The 16,886-nt window shown below is 51.9% G+C and overlaps 1 protein-coding gene across 2 annotated transcripts in view; it reads right to left on the bottom strand.

Moving 5' to 3' along the window:
- NDRG1 (N-myc downstream regulated 1) overlaps window positions 1–16,886 on the bottom strand; it is a 56,160-nt gene that overhangs the window by 26,898 nt on the left and 12,376 nt on the right. The window contains exon 3 of one of the 2 annotated variants that reach the window (XM_019973845.2): window positions 13,151–13,186. The exons of the other annotated variant lie outside the window; for it this stretch is intronic. Coding sequence (XP_019829404.2) covers window positions 13,151–13,186 — 36 coding nt within the window. The remainder of the gene's footprint in view (window positions 1–13,150; window positions 13,187–16,886) is intronic. 2 annotated transcript variants of the gene reach the window in all.

Raw genomic sequence — 16,886 nt, 5'->3', positions numbered from 1 at the left:
TGCTTTACAGGGGATGGTACTGGGTGTACCAGGCTCCCTCCTAATACCCAGGCCTGCCCTCAGCACAGGGGTCCCAGCCTTATGCCCCCCCCCCAAAAATGAGTCCCTCATTTCCCCAGCCCTCTCTTCCTCTAAGTGCCTGCATTACAAGCGCTGGAAAAATCCACAGAGGATGCAGTATGGTCCGGCCCCCAGTGGGGGCCACAGGTCATCTGCCGGGCCCAGCCCTGGCTCTAAAGCCACCATGGGAACAATGGTTCATTGTGGGGGCTGCATTCTCCATTGTCTCTTCAGCTGACCCACATGGCGCCCTCTAAAAATAGGCCAGGCCGGGCAGTGTCCCCACTGGCTTGGGGCATCAGGGTTCAAACCCAAGCTCGGCCTTTTCCCAAGCCCTCTGAGACACTGGAGATCCATCTGTAAGACAGGAGGCAGCCACCCACCCTGGGTTCCTCAGCAGAGGAGATAACCTTGGACAGGGAAACAGAGCCAGGTGAGAGAGGGCTGTCCTGGACAGGACTCAGGGCAGAGGAGTTAATGTCCTCTTCCTTGTCGCATCTTTTCCAGTGGCATGTATCTGCTTCTTAGCCACCTCCCCAAACGGCCTGCAGATTTCCAGGGAGAAAGGGTGACTCTGCCCTCCACAGGGTCTGGCCTGGAGAAGGTGCTTAGAGATTTATGCAAAGGAGGTCAACCCAGTCAATTCTAAAGGAAATCAACCCTGAGTATTCATTGGAAGGACTGATGCTGAATCTGAAGTTCCAATACTTTGACCACCTGACACGAACAGTTGACTCACTGGAAAAGACCCTGATGCTGGGAAAGACTGATGCTTGGAAAGGGCAGGAGGAGAAGAGGGAGACAGAGGATGAGATGGTTAGATGGAATCACCGACTCAATGGACATGGGTTCGAGCAAACTCCAGGAGCTAGTGAAGGACAGGGAAGCCTGATGTGCTGTAGTCCATGGGGTCCCAAAGAGTTGGGCATGACTGAGCGACTAAACTGAACTGAACTGTAGCCAAAGGTGGTCAGAAGATTCAGTTCTGGCTGAAATGTCAGCAGAAGTTTCTGGAGCTTTGAGGAGAAATTTTTTTTAAAGAGTCAGACCTGGCCTTTTGAGTTTTTCCTTTCACCCATCTACCTGCCTACTACTTGGAACACAGATGTGATGCTTGGGGATTCAGCAGTGATCTTATGAGCATCAGGACAAAAGCTCCATGCTCAGGATGACAGAGCAGGAAGCTGGAGGAAGTCTGAGACGGGTGACATTTATGGTCTGCTGTACTAGTCCTTCTGGGTCGGCACAAATGTCAAACTTTACCCTCTTTAGGGTACTGTGTGTTCGATGATACTAATTCCAATCCTACACTCACCCTGCGACCCTGGCCAAGTTACCAGACTTCTCTGAGAATTCCTTCCCTCAGCCGTAAACCAAAGTCAAAAACAAACCCATCTGCTTATGGAGATGCTCCTAAGACTAAAACCATCGTAGGGACTGGACATTGCAATGTCTCTCTGCAGGCTAGCTGTTCCAGTTGCCTCTCCAGAGACAATTACTGTCAAGCTACAAAGACCAGCTCCCAGGGTTTAAGTCAACTGGCTGAATGATCTAGGAGAGCTCTGAGTTCTGCTGCCGCCACCTCCCTCCATAATCCGCCTGCTCAGCAGGCGCTGGGGAGACGCTGAGCACGCTGGACTCTAAGAGGATGACACACTTACCCAGGCTCCAAGTCAGCTGGCGCACTGGGCTGCCCCTCCCCTCAGTCTAGCAAGCCTCCGTCAAGGCACGGCCTGCAGATGGAGGGCACCCTTGGGAACAACAGGCAAAGAAAGCTGGTTTGGGGCTCATATGGTGCAGCATTAAGTCAAGGCTTGTTGAGGTGAGAAAGCCAGATCATGAGAACAGAGGCTCAGGAGAAAATGCCAAGGGCTGGCCCCACCATCATCTTTTTGTGAAATAAGGTACCCTTCCTCCATCTTCCCAGTCCCCTGCCTGGGCGCACAGTGGGGAAGGGTGGGCCTGGCTGAGCCACTGATCTCGCCCTGCCCATTGGGTAAGGAGCACGTGAGTTATGAAGACTGACAGGAGGGGTGCGTTGTAGAAGACACAATCGTATTTGCACAGAAGGACACCATCTGCTTCTGGGAAAGCTCTACAAAGCCAGGTCTGGACCCTGTGCTCCTAGGACAGCCATTTCACAGAGGACAAATGCCAGTCCCGGGGGCTGAAGCCTGGCACCCAAAGGTACACAGCTGCAGGTCATTGAGTGAAGATTCTGGACAGACCCCTGGGCCTCTAAGTCTTGATCTCTGGCCCACTGGGACATCTAGAAGAGAAGGAGATCTCACAGAGGTCATGCTCCCTCCATTACTCAGCTTTCCTCAATGGTGTCATCACATCGAGGAACAGTCAAGAAGTTACAGTCAGGAAATGACCTGCAGTGGGTGAAAGGGTGACGGCCTGGGAATTCAGTCCAAGTCTCCAAGGAGGACAGCCTCTCTTGGATTACAGAAAGAGGAAGAGGGGAAGGAGGGCCATCCATGGAGCACAGGGAGGCCCGAGGGACTTCCCTGATGGTCCAGTGGATAAGAATCTGCCTGCCAAAGCAAGGGACGAGCATTTGACCCTTAGTCTCAGAGGATCCCACATGCCAGGGGGCAGAGAAGCCCGTGTGCCAAAACTACAGAAGCCTACAAGGAAGAGCAGCCCCTGCCTGCCTCAACTGGAGAAAGCCTGCGTGCAGCAATGAAGACCTAGTGCAACCAAAAACATAGGATCAGTTCAGTTCAGCCACTCAGTCGTGTCCGAATCTTTGCTACTCCATGGACTGCAGCACGCCAGGCTTCCCTGTCCATCACCAACTCCTGGAATGTGCTCAAACTCATGTCCATCGAATTGGTGATGCCATCTAGCCAATGATACATAAAACAAAAAAGATTCTAATACATCTCTTTTCAAAAACGTTTATAGTCAAACAGAATCCTTGGAGTTGGTTCTTGGACATGAGTGTGCCTTCTCTCCAGATTGCTGGACTCCTGAATAAAGCAACCTTTCCTTTTCAACCAACCCTTGTATCTCAAGGATTGGCTTTTGAATGGCAAGCAGCCGAACACAGGGTGCCTAACCTGTGTTCCGTTAACAGCATCACAGCAGATTTTTTAAAATTGATTTATTGCTCTGTTGCTCTCCTACTCTCCCCAATATGCAGAAGTTAGAAACAAATTAATAAAAAAAAATATAGCTTATGTAGTCACTAAAAAAAAAAAAAGATCCTAATACATCTTTTAAAAAAAAATAGGAGGCATGCATGCTGAGTCTGAAGCAGTGACAGAGTGCGACAGTCATGACACCTCGGGGACAGTGCTTCTGCCCCCATTGTTACAGATTAGAAGACTGAGCCCCTAGGAGGTCAGGCGATGGGCTGAAGATACAGGGCTAGCAGAGGCAGAGCTGCCCCGCACCCGCTCTGTCCAGGACACCTATTTATTCCTCAGGACCAGGAGATGGGCGTGCACACGAGGTCAGTCTGATGGCCTGGACTGGACAGACCTGGCGAGCCGATAGGAGCCCCACCACGAGGCTGCTGCAGGCGAGGCGTTCCTGACCCCTCCACCAGGACAGTGTTCCCAGGAAACCTGGGAGGAGGGCAGAGGGGTTAAGCCTCACTTGGCGCTGACCCAGATGCGTGCCACTGCCATCTGTCACGCTCTGTCTCAGCGGCTTCCTCGGAAGTGAGGCTGGGGGCAGGCGGGGACGGAAAACGGTGGGTTGAGGATTTCCAAGCCTCTGAATTCTGCCCACCTTCAGTCAGGGGGCAGGAAAACAAGAAGCAATTGTGTGCAAAGAAAGACATTCGTAAAAGGTCACCGTTTCCATTTTCCCTGTGAGTTGATCTGCTTTCAAGAGATGGGGGGGGCGGAAATCAACTTCTCTACAGGCGGGAATCAGACCCCCTCCCCACCCCGGCAGGCCCAGCTCCACCAGACTGGGAGCTCCAGAGCAGGAGAGGGACCCCAGGAGACCCTCCAGCCCCCACCCCTCCTGCCCAGCCCCCTCCATCCCCTCCACCCCCAGGCCCTGCGGTAACATCAGCTCATTGCCCGGAGATCCCTGGTGAGCACACAAACACAGATTCCCATGGAAACCACATCAAATCAAACCATCCAAATAACTAAAGATCCAGGTGGAAGGAATTAGAAAGAGCAAATCCACCAAGAGGGGCCAAAGGAAGTGACCCAGCCCCTGGGCGGGGGGAGCTACGAGCAGTGAGCTGAGATCTGCCGCCCCCACCAGCTCGAGGGACTGAGTCAGGCTTTGCCGTCTAGCTTATCATTGTGTGACCCTAGGCAAATCCCTTACACCCTCTCTGACCTTGTCCCTTCAACAAGGATGCCAACAATACCTCTTGTAAAGGATTGTTTTGAGGGTTAAGTGAGATGATGCAGGAAAAGAGGTCAGCACAGTGTGTGACATACAGCTAGTGCTCGAGACATCAGCTCTTACAGCGCCCAAATAGACAGAGGGACCACCTTTAAGACTATCGCAGTAGTACCCTCTGACCAGTTTCTTAACATCTCCACTCTGGTCTCTTACCTGCAAAGCAAAGGTCACTTCCCACCTTAGCAAGAAAGCCCTGAGACAATGGACGGACACAATACCCCGCCTCAGGGGCTTTCCACAAAGCCTCCCCACCTGCAGCAGAAGGGGCAGGGCTGGATCAGTAAGCATCTGCCAGCTCCGATAGTCCCGGATTCTAGAATTCTAGCCAAAGAAAATAAACCAGAACTCAAAGTACTTCCACTTTCCCCACTCATCAAATTTGCAAACACTACTGCTTAGGCTGATGCCAGACCCATCTCTGCAGAGCCAGATCAAACCACTTCCTTCCTGCAGCCCCAGCACCCCAGGCCAGCAGCCCACCCAGCTCCACGCTCTGAGGGCATCAAAGCCCCTCCAAGTGAAGGACAGAGCAGGATCTCAAGAACTGCTGGCAGAATATCACATGCCTGGCCAGGCACCCATCGACCTGCCCTAAAACAGCACCCAGGCCAGAACAAACTGCCCATTTCAGGTGACATCAGCCAGGATGAGATAAGGCCCAGATGCCATCAGCTCTGGAGGCTAAGCCGTCTCCTGAGACAGCAGCCATGAGGCTATTTCTTACTGAGGACCTTTGGGCTAACTGTATGTATTTTGATTTGTGCACACACACACACACACACAAAGTTCTTGACCACTTTGGGAAAGGAAACGAGTCGGCCCCCATTTGGCTAAAATGCTGAAGCACCAAATATTCCTCGAAAAATAACACTGGCTGCTTTGGGACACTCACAGTGAAGAAGAGCAGCCTCCTTCAACTCAACCGCCAAGAACTGCCCAGAAGGGACTCTATTCCATGAGCCTTAAGGACCAACTAAATGAACATGTAAAAGTGGACTGCCGTTAAGGCACATCGATGCTCCAGCCCTTACATCAGGTCCCTGTCCAGGGTTTAAACATAAACCCATGGGAGCACTGTTTGGATTAGCTACCTGGCCAGATCTTTTCTGATAAAAAAATTGCAAAGGTAAACTGGAACCTAGTCCATAAAACGTAGATTGGCCATTCTGGGGGTTAGTCCTGCAGTATATGTCCTGGTTGACAGAGTCGATCTGGGGCAGAGCTGGGTTCAGTGGGGCCCCTTCACAGCTCTTGGCCATGGGAAAGCCTCGGTTTCCTCATCTGTCAGGCAGGCATGAGGGTGCAAGTCTCAAAAGATTCCAACAAAAGAACCTGGGAAGGCCTGGGCCTGGCCTGGCTCATCAGAGAAGCTGAAGCCCACCGTAGGCAGGAGCGCCTATGTGAATCTGAGGTCAGGGTGTGCAGGCGAGTCCCCGGGCTGGGACGCCCATCAGCTACCCTTGAGCAAGATGCTGTCAGTCTCTGCTCCTGGCGCTGTGAGCCGTAACCCGTCAGGACCCAGAGAACATCAGCCTTTACAGTATGATGAATCTTCTAAAGGATGCCCTTCAAAAGTGACTCACACCCACGGTTTTAGAGACTGCTGGAAATCTGTGGGAAACCTTCATAAACATTGTGAGTCAACCGGATCCAGGAGCCAAATCCAAATGAATATAGTTTTATCCAAAGATCTTTTCGGAAGCAACCTTGACAAAGCGTCACTTGGTACTCAGATTTAGCTCAAATATTGTGGTTCATTGATAAGGTGGGCTTCCCTGGTGGCCCAGTGGTAAAGAATCTGCCTGCCAATGCAGGAGACACAGGTTCAGTCCCCGGGTTGGGAAGATCCCCTGGAGAAGGAAATGGCAACTCACTCCAGCATTCTTGCCTGGAGAATCCCATGGACGGAGGGACTTGGTGGGCTTCAGTCCATGGAGTCGCAGAGTCGGACACAACTCAGCGACTAAACAACAAATCGGTAAGGTGGAGTCTATCAGCAGCTTACAGCAAGAAGACTCAGAATCCGAGCCAGGGGGCCCTCTGCGTGTGCTGTCGCCTTTGAATAGGTGATCGGTCCCTACTCTTCTGTCACGGGAGTCCACATTTCCCTCAGGTCTCAGTCCAGTGTCACCTGCTCCAAAAGCCCTTCCCGACCCCTCAGCCGAAGTCCTCACCCCATCACGGCAGCCTGCGCCATTGTCCTCCAAGCCCCGACGGTAGCCCAATTTGTCATCTTGCTCAATGGATCACAGGTGCCCCACTCCACCCCACCTCGGCTTCTAAGGACTCAGGAGGAATGGCTGCAATCCCAGCTTTATCCCCAGTCCCCCTACACCGTGACCTCAGGCAAGTGACTGAATCTCTGTGCACTCAGGCTGTCCATCTGTCAGAGGCAGACAGGATTCGTGGTGAGCAGCAGGAACGCCAAATGGGCAGCTCACTCAGAACGGTGCTGAGCAATATACTCCTTTAGAACTGACTTCCCTGGAAATGGGGTCACTGCCTGTCACACTCGCCCCTGTATCCCCAGCACCGAAGACGATGCCAGGCACAAAGCAGGCGTTTGTGAAAGGGACAAAGGCAAGCACAGTCGGAAAAATGCCTCCAGCTCCCAGGAGAGCTCTGGGATCCAGTGGGAGGGCTCGGCCCAGGCTGATGACCCTCATCCTGCCTCCCCGGCCCCTTGCCCAGGCTTTCGTCCTCTGCGGTATTCAGGTCCTCACTCTGCTGATGTCCAGAGGATGTAGAACCCCCCACACCCTTCCCTAGCCACCCTCAGGTCCACCGGTGCAGACGGGTGGGCCCCACCCTTGTTCTCTGCTGTGCCTCCCACCTGTGCCAGGGGCAGAAGCAAGTGGCAGAGCTCTGTAAACGGTCACAAGTGACACAAAAGCAACGAATTATCTTCATGGGGAACAGACAAACTACGTCTTCGAGGTTCCTCCCATGACCAAAATTTTAGAAATCTATGGCCCGCAAAGAGATCAAACCAGTCCCTCCTAAAGGAAATCAACCCTAAATATTCATTGAAAAGACTGATGCTGAAACTGAAGCTCCAATATTTTGACCATCTGATGCAAAGAGCCGACTCACTGGAAAAGACCCGGATGCTGGGAAAGACTGAGGGCAGGAGGGGAAGGCGTCGACAGAGGATGAGATGGTTGGATGACATCACTGACTCAATGGACCTGCGTTTGAGCAAACTCCAGGAGATAGTGAAGGACAGGGAAGCCTGGCGTGCTGCACTCCATGGGGTCGCAATGAGTCAGACACCACTTAGCGACTGAACAGCAAACACAATGACCAGAGGACCCAATAATTTCACTTTTGGGTATGTATGCAAAACTGAAAGCAGAGTCACGAATGGATGCTGGACATCTGTGTTCCCAGCAGCACTAATCATGACACCCAAAGGATGGAAGCAGCCCAAATGTCCACTGGTGGATAAAAGGATAAGCAAGATGCAGCCTGGACATAAAACAGAGCAGTAGTACTCAGGCTTAAAAAGGGATGGTGTGCTGACACTGGCTACAGTGCAGACGAAACATGAGGACGTTACGTTAAGTGAAACAAGCTAATCCTGCATGATGCCACTTATGTGAGGTACTGAGAGCAGTTAAACTCCTAGAAACAGGAAGCAGAATGCTGGCTGTCAGAGGATGCAGGGAGGGGAATGGGGAATTAGTATTTCATGGGGACAGAGTTACAGTTTTGCAAGATGAAAAGAGTTCTGGGGACTTCCCTGGTGGTTCAGGGGCTAAGACTCCACACTCAAAGCTCCCAATACAGGGGGCCTGGGCTTGATACCTGATCGGGGAACTAGACCCCGTGTCACAACTAGGAGTTTGCATGCTGCAACTAAGACCCAGCATAGCCAAAGTCCATGGGATTTTCCAGGCAAGAATACTGGATGGGTTGCCATTTCCTCCTCCAGGGGATCTTCCAAACCCAGGGATCGAACCAAAATCTGCTGCATCTTAAACAAATAAATATTTAAGAAAAAAAAGATGGAAAGAGTTCTGGGGGTTGCCAAGGGGTAGGAGGTGGGGAGAGGGATGGATTGGGAGTTTAGGGTAAGTAGATGTATACGATTGTGTGTATAATGGATAATCAGCAAGGTCCTACCGTATACTGTATAGGCAACTATATTCAGTATCTTGAGCTAAAGCATAATGGAGAGGGAAAGAAAGTGAAAGTCACTAAGTCGTCTCTGACTCTTTGTGACCCCAAGGACGATACAGTTCATGGAATCCTCCAGGCCAGAATACTGGAGTGGGTAGCCTTTCCCTTCTCCAGGGGATCTTCCCGATCCAGGGATCAAACCCAAGTCTGCTGCATTGCAGGCAGATTCTTTACCAGTTAAGTCACTAGGGAAGCCCAAGAATACTGGAGTGGGTTGCCATTTCCTCCTCCAGGGGATCGTCCTGACCGCGCGTCTCCTGCATCTCCTGTATTATAGGAGGAGTCTTTGCAGCTAAGCCATCAGAGAACCCCTACATTACATATGTATTTCAACACAAAAAACAGTTGGAAAAACCGGGTGTGTTATTGGGCCAACACTGACTGGGAAACATCACGCCAGGTTCCTCTATACAAGCTGGAGTTTTGGTCTCCATGTGGCAGATGGGGAAACTGAGACCTAAGGGAGGTGAAGCATCTTGCTCTGGGCCAGGCAGCCAGGAATGGGCAAACCTGGCTCTTGAATACGCCGAGTCTGGGTGACTCTGTGGCCTCGACCCTGGGGGAAACGGACATTACAAGGCTGCTGCAGGAAGGCAAAACCACAGACCTGATGGCTGCTTCCTGCGGAAGACGGGGACAGGGACAAGGGCTGACATTTCAGTGACAGAGAACGTAGATTCGTCTCCCTGCCCAGGGCCCCGCCCAGCCCAGCCCGGAATGATCAGCCAGATCCTGGGACTGCCGCTCCAGCCCCACGGCCCTTGGAGCCCACCAGATAACCAGGGCCACGGCTGCTGTAGCTGTTGCGTCTTTCCAGTCCTTCCACCCTGGGACCCTATCTTCACAATGGTGGGAAATGGCCAGACAAGGATCCGATGTAATCCCTGTTAGCTCCCCCACCGCACAGCACTGCACAAGCGATTCCCCTCTCTCTGTCCTTCAGTTTCTCCCGCTGTAGAAGGAGGGTCTGGATGAGCTAAACCCGGGACACCTGGAGGCAGTCTATCTACCTCCCACTGTCCCCGGTGCCCCCACATGCCCAGTGTCCTGAGACAGAGACCAGTGGACGGAGCTCTGGCCTGGGGATGGGACAGACAGAGACCTCGGCCTGTGGACCACACAGTAAGAGCACAAGCTCCCTCTCTGCTTAGACAGATTTGGGAGTGATGCCCAGTTCCACCCTCTAGCCTCAGTTTCCCCATCTGAGTGATGGGGATAATGGCACTTCTGCTTATGCTACTGTGGAGGTGTTAAGTGAGATACTGGCTGGGGAGCCCTTAGCAGAGGGCGCGGCTCACAGGAAGCATCGCTAAGCCAGCGGCATCAGGTGACGCAGAACAGGAGGCTCTCAAAGCTGGGAGAGAGAAGGCCCGGGGTCTGGTGCCACCTCCCTCTCACTGCAGGGGGACCTCTGCCAAGTGACTTCCCAGCCCTGATTCTCTTCTTAAACCAGCCCAATAAAGAGCATGACAGGAGGCCATGTCCCTCCGCTCCTTGAGGACCAAGGTCTGTGTACTGGGTGCTGAAGCAGCCAGTGAAGTGAGGGGTTCAGGTCCCCCCACCCTCTGATGGCCTAGAAGGGCAGGGAGCTGATAGTCTGAGTCACAGTGGGAAGAGGAACCAGACACAGCGGGTGATGGTGGGGGTGGGTGACTAGCCTTTGTCCCAGGGCCTGAGTTACTCACAGCCTCCACTCCTGGCTCAAGTCTCAGACCCTAGGGAGCAGCCCCACCCATCCCAGGGCCCACTCTCTGTTCCTCTGCACAAAAGGTGGGCTGAGCCCACCAGGTGGCCTGGCTTCCAGCTCTAGAGGGGCTGCAGATTCAGCCAAGACCACCCGGCTGACGTTCCCACCTGCAATGACCCCAGAGGAGAAAGTGTGCCTGGAGGTCTGATAACGTTTCCTCCTATTCCCCAGGGACCTGTGCCGGAGGGAGCTGGTGGCTCAGGAGGTCCCCAGACTTCAGAGTCTAATGATCACCTCCACACATCCATCCATGCCTGTAACCTGCATTCTTGCAGAGAGCGTGGCCTCTGCTTCCTGAGCAGTAAACACAGCCCTGAACAGCACTGGAGTCTGAGTTACATCCAGGAGAGAGGGGAACATGAAATCTGGGGGGCCTCCTTGGCTGTGTGACTTGAAGGCACTGCTCATCTGTAGTAAGACGATAGCAGAACCCCCCTGCCCCGACCAGGGCTCTTATGAAGAGTAAGTGAACACATTTGATTAAATAAGGGCAGGGTGCTTAGAACAGTGCCTGGCACACTGCTGCTGCTGCTGCTAAGTCGCGTCAGTCGTGTCCGACTCTGTGCGACTCCACAGACAGCAGCCCACCATGCTCCCCCATCCCTGGGATTCTCCAGGCAAGAACACTGGAGTGGGTTGCCATTTCCTTCTCCAATGCATGAAAGTGAAAAGTGAAAGTGAAGTCGCTCAGTCATGTCCAACTCTTAGCGACCCCACGGACTGCAGCCTACCAGGCTCCTCCACCCATGGGATTTTCCAGGCAAGAGTACTGGAGTGGGGTGCCATTGCCTGGCACACAGTTAGTACTCAAAAGCATCCATTCTTACGGTTGTGTTACAGATGGCGGGTAACAAGCTCAGAAGTTCTGAGTAACTTGCTCAAAGGCACATACCTTGAAAATGTCAGCTAGAATTAAATCCGGTTGACCTGACTCAGAAAGGGTAGGGGGAAAGATGCTTTTGTTCAGGATGCCACGATGTCTCAGCTGCAGCCTGACCGTGGCGAGTCTCACTGTCTGGGTGGCTCAGTTTCTTCATTCATAACATGGGGAGATGCCAGCCCTGGTCTGGGCGCATCCACTGCAGGGGTACCGAGAGGCTGGGATAGCAGCGATGCTGTAAACCCAGGCTGACGAGTCAGGGAGGCGCTCCTGAAGGATGCGAGGGTGTCTCTAGACTCAGCTGCTTTTAACCACAAACTCCTAGGGTGGAAACGACCTGTCCCGGCCCAAGCTGTCCCTGTGGCCTGCCCCAGACACCCGTTGACAGCGAGAGAGGCTCGAGGGCCCCAGGCTGCAAGGACCTCCCTCGGGCAGGGAGCTTCCCTGCCAGCTCACGGAGCCCCCTTCAAGCCAAGCCAGTGCCCCTCTGAAGTAAATGGACATGGTGGCTGCTAACCGTTGCTCAGGCCTCCTGCTCACGGCCCTGACACAGACGCTACCAGGAGGCTCGGAAAGCAGGTTTCACGGTGAAACTGCAAAGAGCACAGTACTAGCTGTGCCACCACGGACCAGGCACACCTAACCTCTGAGCCTCAGCTTCCTAAACTTGAAGAATGAAGACAGTGACCTGGGCTGTCTAAAGCTATTGGGGTTCAGTGGGGTGTGCCTGCGGAGATCAGGGGCCACGTCTGCCTGGGTGTCAGGGCCTGGTGCACAATGATAGTGCAACTGGTGTGTTCTGAACGGGCAATATAACACAGTGGGATGTGTTGACCTCAGAGGACAAATGGCTGAACAGAAACCAACACCTCGGATTCCCCAGGGTTTCCCGGGGCCCGGGGTCAGGGTGGGCTTCAGGAACAGCCAGGATGACCTGTAAACACACTAAAGCCCATGCACCTCGCCTGTGCTCTTTGCATTCGCCTCCCTGACTTCACACCAGCCAGTGTTTCCAACCCCACTCCCTCTTTCCCCTTCCTTCCAAAGACAAAGCCAAGATACACAGCCTCTGATGGATGGCAGGCCAATCACTGAAATACAAGATTCAGGAGGACCAGTTGCTCTTTGTGGGGAGGAAGGAGGTGAACGGTATGTTGGAGTTGCAGGACTCAGGATGGGGCGGAAGCCGGGGTACCCATGTGATGGGCAAGCAGAGGGCCAGGTGAGCATGCCAGCCTACGCCCGGCCTGTATGAGGCCCTGTCTTCTCCGGGAAGCCCACGTGACCTGGATGTGCTCAGGCTTCTGGCCCCACCCCCAGGGCCCGGCACAGTGTGGGGGCCCACACAGCTTTGGAATAAGGAGTCCAAGACTCACATTCCCTGAGATTCTGATCCACCCCTCAGCCAAAAGAGGTCAATCCCCTCTCCTGAAAGCCTGTTCCTGGACAAACCTCCAGAGGCACCCCCCCAATCTTGCTCCCATGCCAAACCGGAGCAAAGAGGAAGCCGGAAGACCACAGAGAAGCTGGTTTCACTTTCCCATGTGGAGCCAAGAACATCAAACCTTTGCTTCCCCTATCCCCTTGCATCACAGGGTCCCAAGCCCACCCAACGTCTTGCCATTTCCTGTGCACATGCCTCCCAGCTCTGCCCAGTTCTGCAGGGTCAAAGGGGCTGCTGGATCTCTGTCCGGCTTTCACAGAGGCTAACTGGCTCCTGCTTCCTTGGTCAGAACTCAAACCCACTTCTCTCTGGGGAGAAGGAGCTGAGTGCAGGGAATCGGCTTCCATCTCTCCCCTTAGCCCTAACGTCTGAACACGGATCTAACCCATGGAAGAAAGGGGAAAGGAGAAGACAGAAAAGGCGAGGGAGAAGGGAAGCCACATCTTCTACTTGCCTGAACATCAAACTCCTGCAGGAGGCCGGTGATGGTCTATGGAGAGACAAGAGAGATGGTCAGTTTCATCACTTTCCCAGGGCAGAGAAGTAATGTCCGAACACACAGACCTCCCCATGCCCTGAGTCTATCATATCAACCCTAGGTCCTTTGTGGAGCCTATTTCTTTCCAGAGAGACTGTTTATCTCAAAGAATAGCAGTCCAACTAAAAAGGAGACACAGTAGATGGATTCCTCTTTGACTAGCACCTTGGTAAAAAAGATCTGAAGGTCTAAGCTAACCACAACTGCCTATAAACTGGTCTCTGTCTCCACCCATGTGCTACACTTTTAAAGCTCGAACTTGATCGTGTCACTGTCTTTACATCTCTTCCATGGCAGCCCACCATCTGGATTAAAATACCTCTCATGGGAGGAGAGCAGAGCATTCCCCGCCATCCAACAATCCTGACTGTCCAGCTCAAATTCCACCTTTCACCAGAGTTAGTGGCAGGCCTGGCCCAGGAAGATGGGAAAAGGGCTCTCATCCCCCGGGTGGCAGTGAAAGTACAGGTCAAAGTTGGGGCTGGAATCGCCCTCGGCCAATGCTGGCACCCTTTCCTCCCAGCTCAGGATGGAGTTCAAACACCCCCTGAAAGCTGAGCCCAGCTGGATCCACCACCACCCACCATGCAAGAAGACAGCTCAGCAGAGCAAAAGGAAAGAGAGGTGCTGGAAAGGGGAAGGGGACCCCTTTGAACAGCCAGGGGCTGGGAGTTAAAATTGTAACACCCAACTGCTGAAGGAGATTAAAGTAAGGGGCGGGATGGAGGGGGGGCATGAGACTCAAGAAGGAGATGATATATGTATGATTATGACTGATTTGCATTGTTGTATGGCAGAAACCAACACAGCATTGTAAAGCAATTTTCTTCCAATTAAAAAAAAAAAAAAAAATATATATATATATATATATATAGCTTCAAATCTCCTGGGGCTGGGGTTAAGAACAGAGGGAGTGTGATAAATTCAAGTGGAAGCAAATGGCGGCCAACATACTTTGTGTATGTGTGCGTATGTGTGCGTGTGTATTGACAGGAGAGAGTAGAAAAGCTGCTTTGTACAACCCTAACCTTCACAATGTTAACAAGAGTGAAGCTGTCATTCAGATTGAGGATGGACATCAGCAAACCTAATTAAAGACACTTTGCTCAGTCAGTCTAAGGAAATGAAGGGCTTACTTCCATTTAAACCTGGAAAGAAAAGGCCAGTATCTACTTAGAGACAGACTGACATGTAACTTGGAGTTAATAACCTCCTAGATGTTTATTTCAGAAATAACATTTCCCAAGGGCAGCACTAGGCCGCCTAAAAACGTATAAACGCGGTGTGTAAACATGCATGTACCCTTGGACTCAGCGATGCCACTTGGGGAATTTATCTAAGACCTGCACGTGTATGAAACGATGAACATGCAGGATCCAAAGAGTCTATGAATACCTGCAGCTCTGCTGGGAACAGTAACGTGGCCCCAGGGGTCCACATACAGGGCCCTGGTCAAACAAACGTGGTGGAGGACTGAGACGCTGGAAAGACAGAAGCAAGTACCCTATGGACTGGTGTTGGAAAGGTCTCTGACATAGGTGATTAAGGAAACAAAGCAAATGTGGTATACTATTGCATGTGGTTTTTCAAAGCGGGAGGGATAAGAATATGTTAATATGGGGCTTCCCTGATGGCTCAGTGGTAAAGACTCCATCTGCCTGTGCAGGTGATACAGGTTAGATCCCTGGTCCTGGAGGGCCCCACACGCCTCAGAGCTGCTAAGCCCGTCACCCCAACTACTGAGCCTGTGCTCTAGAGCCCGGGAGCCAGAGCTACTGAAACCATGTGCCCGAGAGTCCCTGCTCTGCAACGAGAGAAGCCACTGCAGTGAGAAGCCCGCACCGCAACTAGAGAAAAGCCCAGGCAGCAGCAGTGAACTAGCACAGCCAAAAATAAATCAAATAAATAAACAAAATTATTTTTAAAAGATGCTAATATGTATTGCATCACCTGGGAGTTTTTCTGTTTCTTTTTTTCATTTTTTTCAAGACTGTGTCAAAGATGCAGTCAGAAGAGAAAATGGATTTGAAGCATACATAGTGAACAGTGTTGGAGTTGGCCAACTATGGGCCTCTACCTTCCTCCACCTTCTTTTTGTAAATAAAGTTTTATTAGAACACAGTAAGCCCATTGGCTTCCATACTGCCTAGGGCAGCTTCCAGGCTGTAACTGTAAAACTGAGTAGTTACAACAGAGACCATGGGTCTTCAAAGCCTAGGACACCTTCCAACTCATCCTTTACAGAAGACGTCTGCAGACCCCTCACATGGGAATGATATCGAGGATTCTGCAGCTTCCCCTGCTCTGGCTTCTAATCCTATCCAATCGACCTTGGGAAATTCTCTTCCATCAAAATGAGTTTCCATTACCTATATAATGGAAAATAGAAAGATGCGTCTCACCTTCATTAAGAAAAGTCCATGATATACACACACTGCTATATTTAAAATGGATAACCAAAAAGGCCTGTATAATACAACTCTGCTCAATGGTATGTGGCCGCCTGGATTGGAGGGCAGTTTGGGGGAGAATGGATACATGGAAATGTGTGACTGAGTTTCTTCGCTGTTGGCCTGAAACTATTACAACATTGTTAATCAGCTATACCCTAATACAAAATAAAAAGCTAAAAAAAGAAAAGTCCACGAAATAATGGACCTAAGACAGAGCAGCCACGTGCAGTCATAAAGGAATTAAATGAATAAGTCCATTTGCCAGTGGTAGTTGGCCTGAGTTTGGCTCCACGCCCCACACTTTGTAACCATGTGACCGACAAAGAAGGACAAATTAACCTCCCGGAAACTCAGCTTCCTCGTCTGTAAAATGGGAACAATCACAGAACCTAGTGTCTGATCAGCCATAGCCTTATCCTTTAATTTAGCAGGAAATAACCTATGAAGTATGATTAGTCCAGAAACCCACATGCAGGGCGGGGCTGGTGTATGTTAATTATTACTCTGGAAAGCATTTAGTTGACCTCAAAGTAACCCCACTTTTGAACCCAAGCTTTACATTTTACAAAAGGTGTCTCAGCACAGGCAGTCACAAAACTCAGTGAGAACTGGGATGTGAACGTGGTTTAAAAATACAGTGTCGACCATGAAAACGAAAAGGTTTCTCACATCCATCCACAGCCAGTCCAGGACGGATCATGCCAGGCTAGGCTATACGGCAGGGGAGTCTGCTTCCAACAAGGAGGTCTTGTTGACTTGAAAGGTTTGGCCAAAAAAAGAGGGTGATAATTGCAGCAACACGAGAACACAAGCACAGCTGGTCCCCTTCAAACTGCTCCACGTGAGTTAACCCCCTCCATCCTCACCCTGGCCCCATGACACTAGTCCTAGGGTCACTGGTTTTTAAAGTTGGGGACCTGGAGCATGAAGAGGTTGAAGGATTCGCCAGTGGTCACGGAGCAGCAGAGTGTCGCAGGCAGGACCTGAACCCAGGCAGTCTGGTCCCTTACCCACTGAGGTGGGGCAGAGCCGCTGGGCAACGGGCTTCAGGGGCAGGTTTAGAACCACAGGATGTTGAAGGTGGAGGTGTTTGGAGGAACTCTGGTCCAGTGCCCCTCTCATTACAAATGAGATTGGTGAGGACAGAAAGGCCAGAGGTGGGCGAGGCACCTTAGCCCTTGCCAGCCAAGCTGGGGCCT

This window comes from Bos indicus, chromosome 14 (assembly GCF_029378745.1).
Source record: "Bos indicus isolate NIAB-ARS_2022 breed Sahiwal x Tharparkar chromosome 14, NIAB-ARS_B.indTharparkar_mat_pri_1.0, whole genome shotgun sequence".
Lineage (NCBI taxonomy): Eukaryota > Metazoa > Chordata > Mammalia > Artiodactyla > Bovidae > Bos > Bos indicus.
Note: the sequence above shows the minus strand (reverse complement) of the source record. Positions and strands in the feature narration are given on the sequence as shown.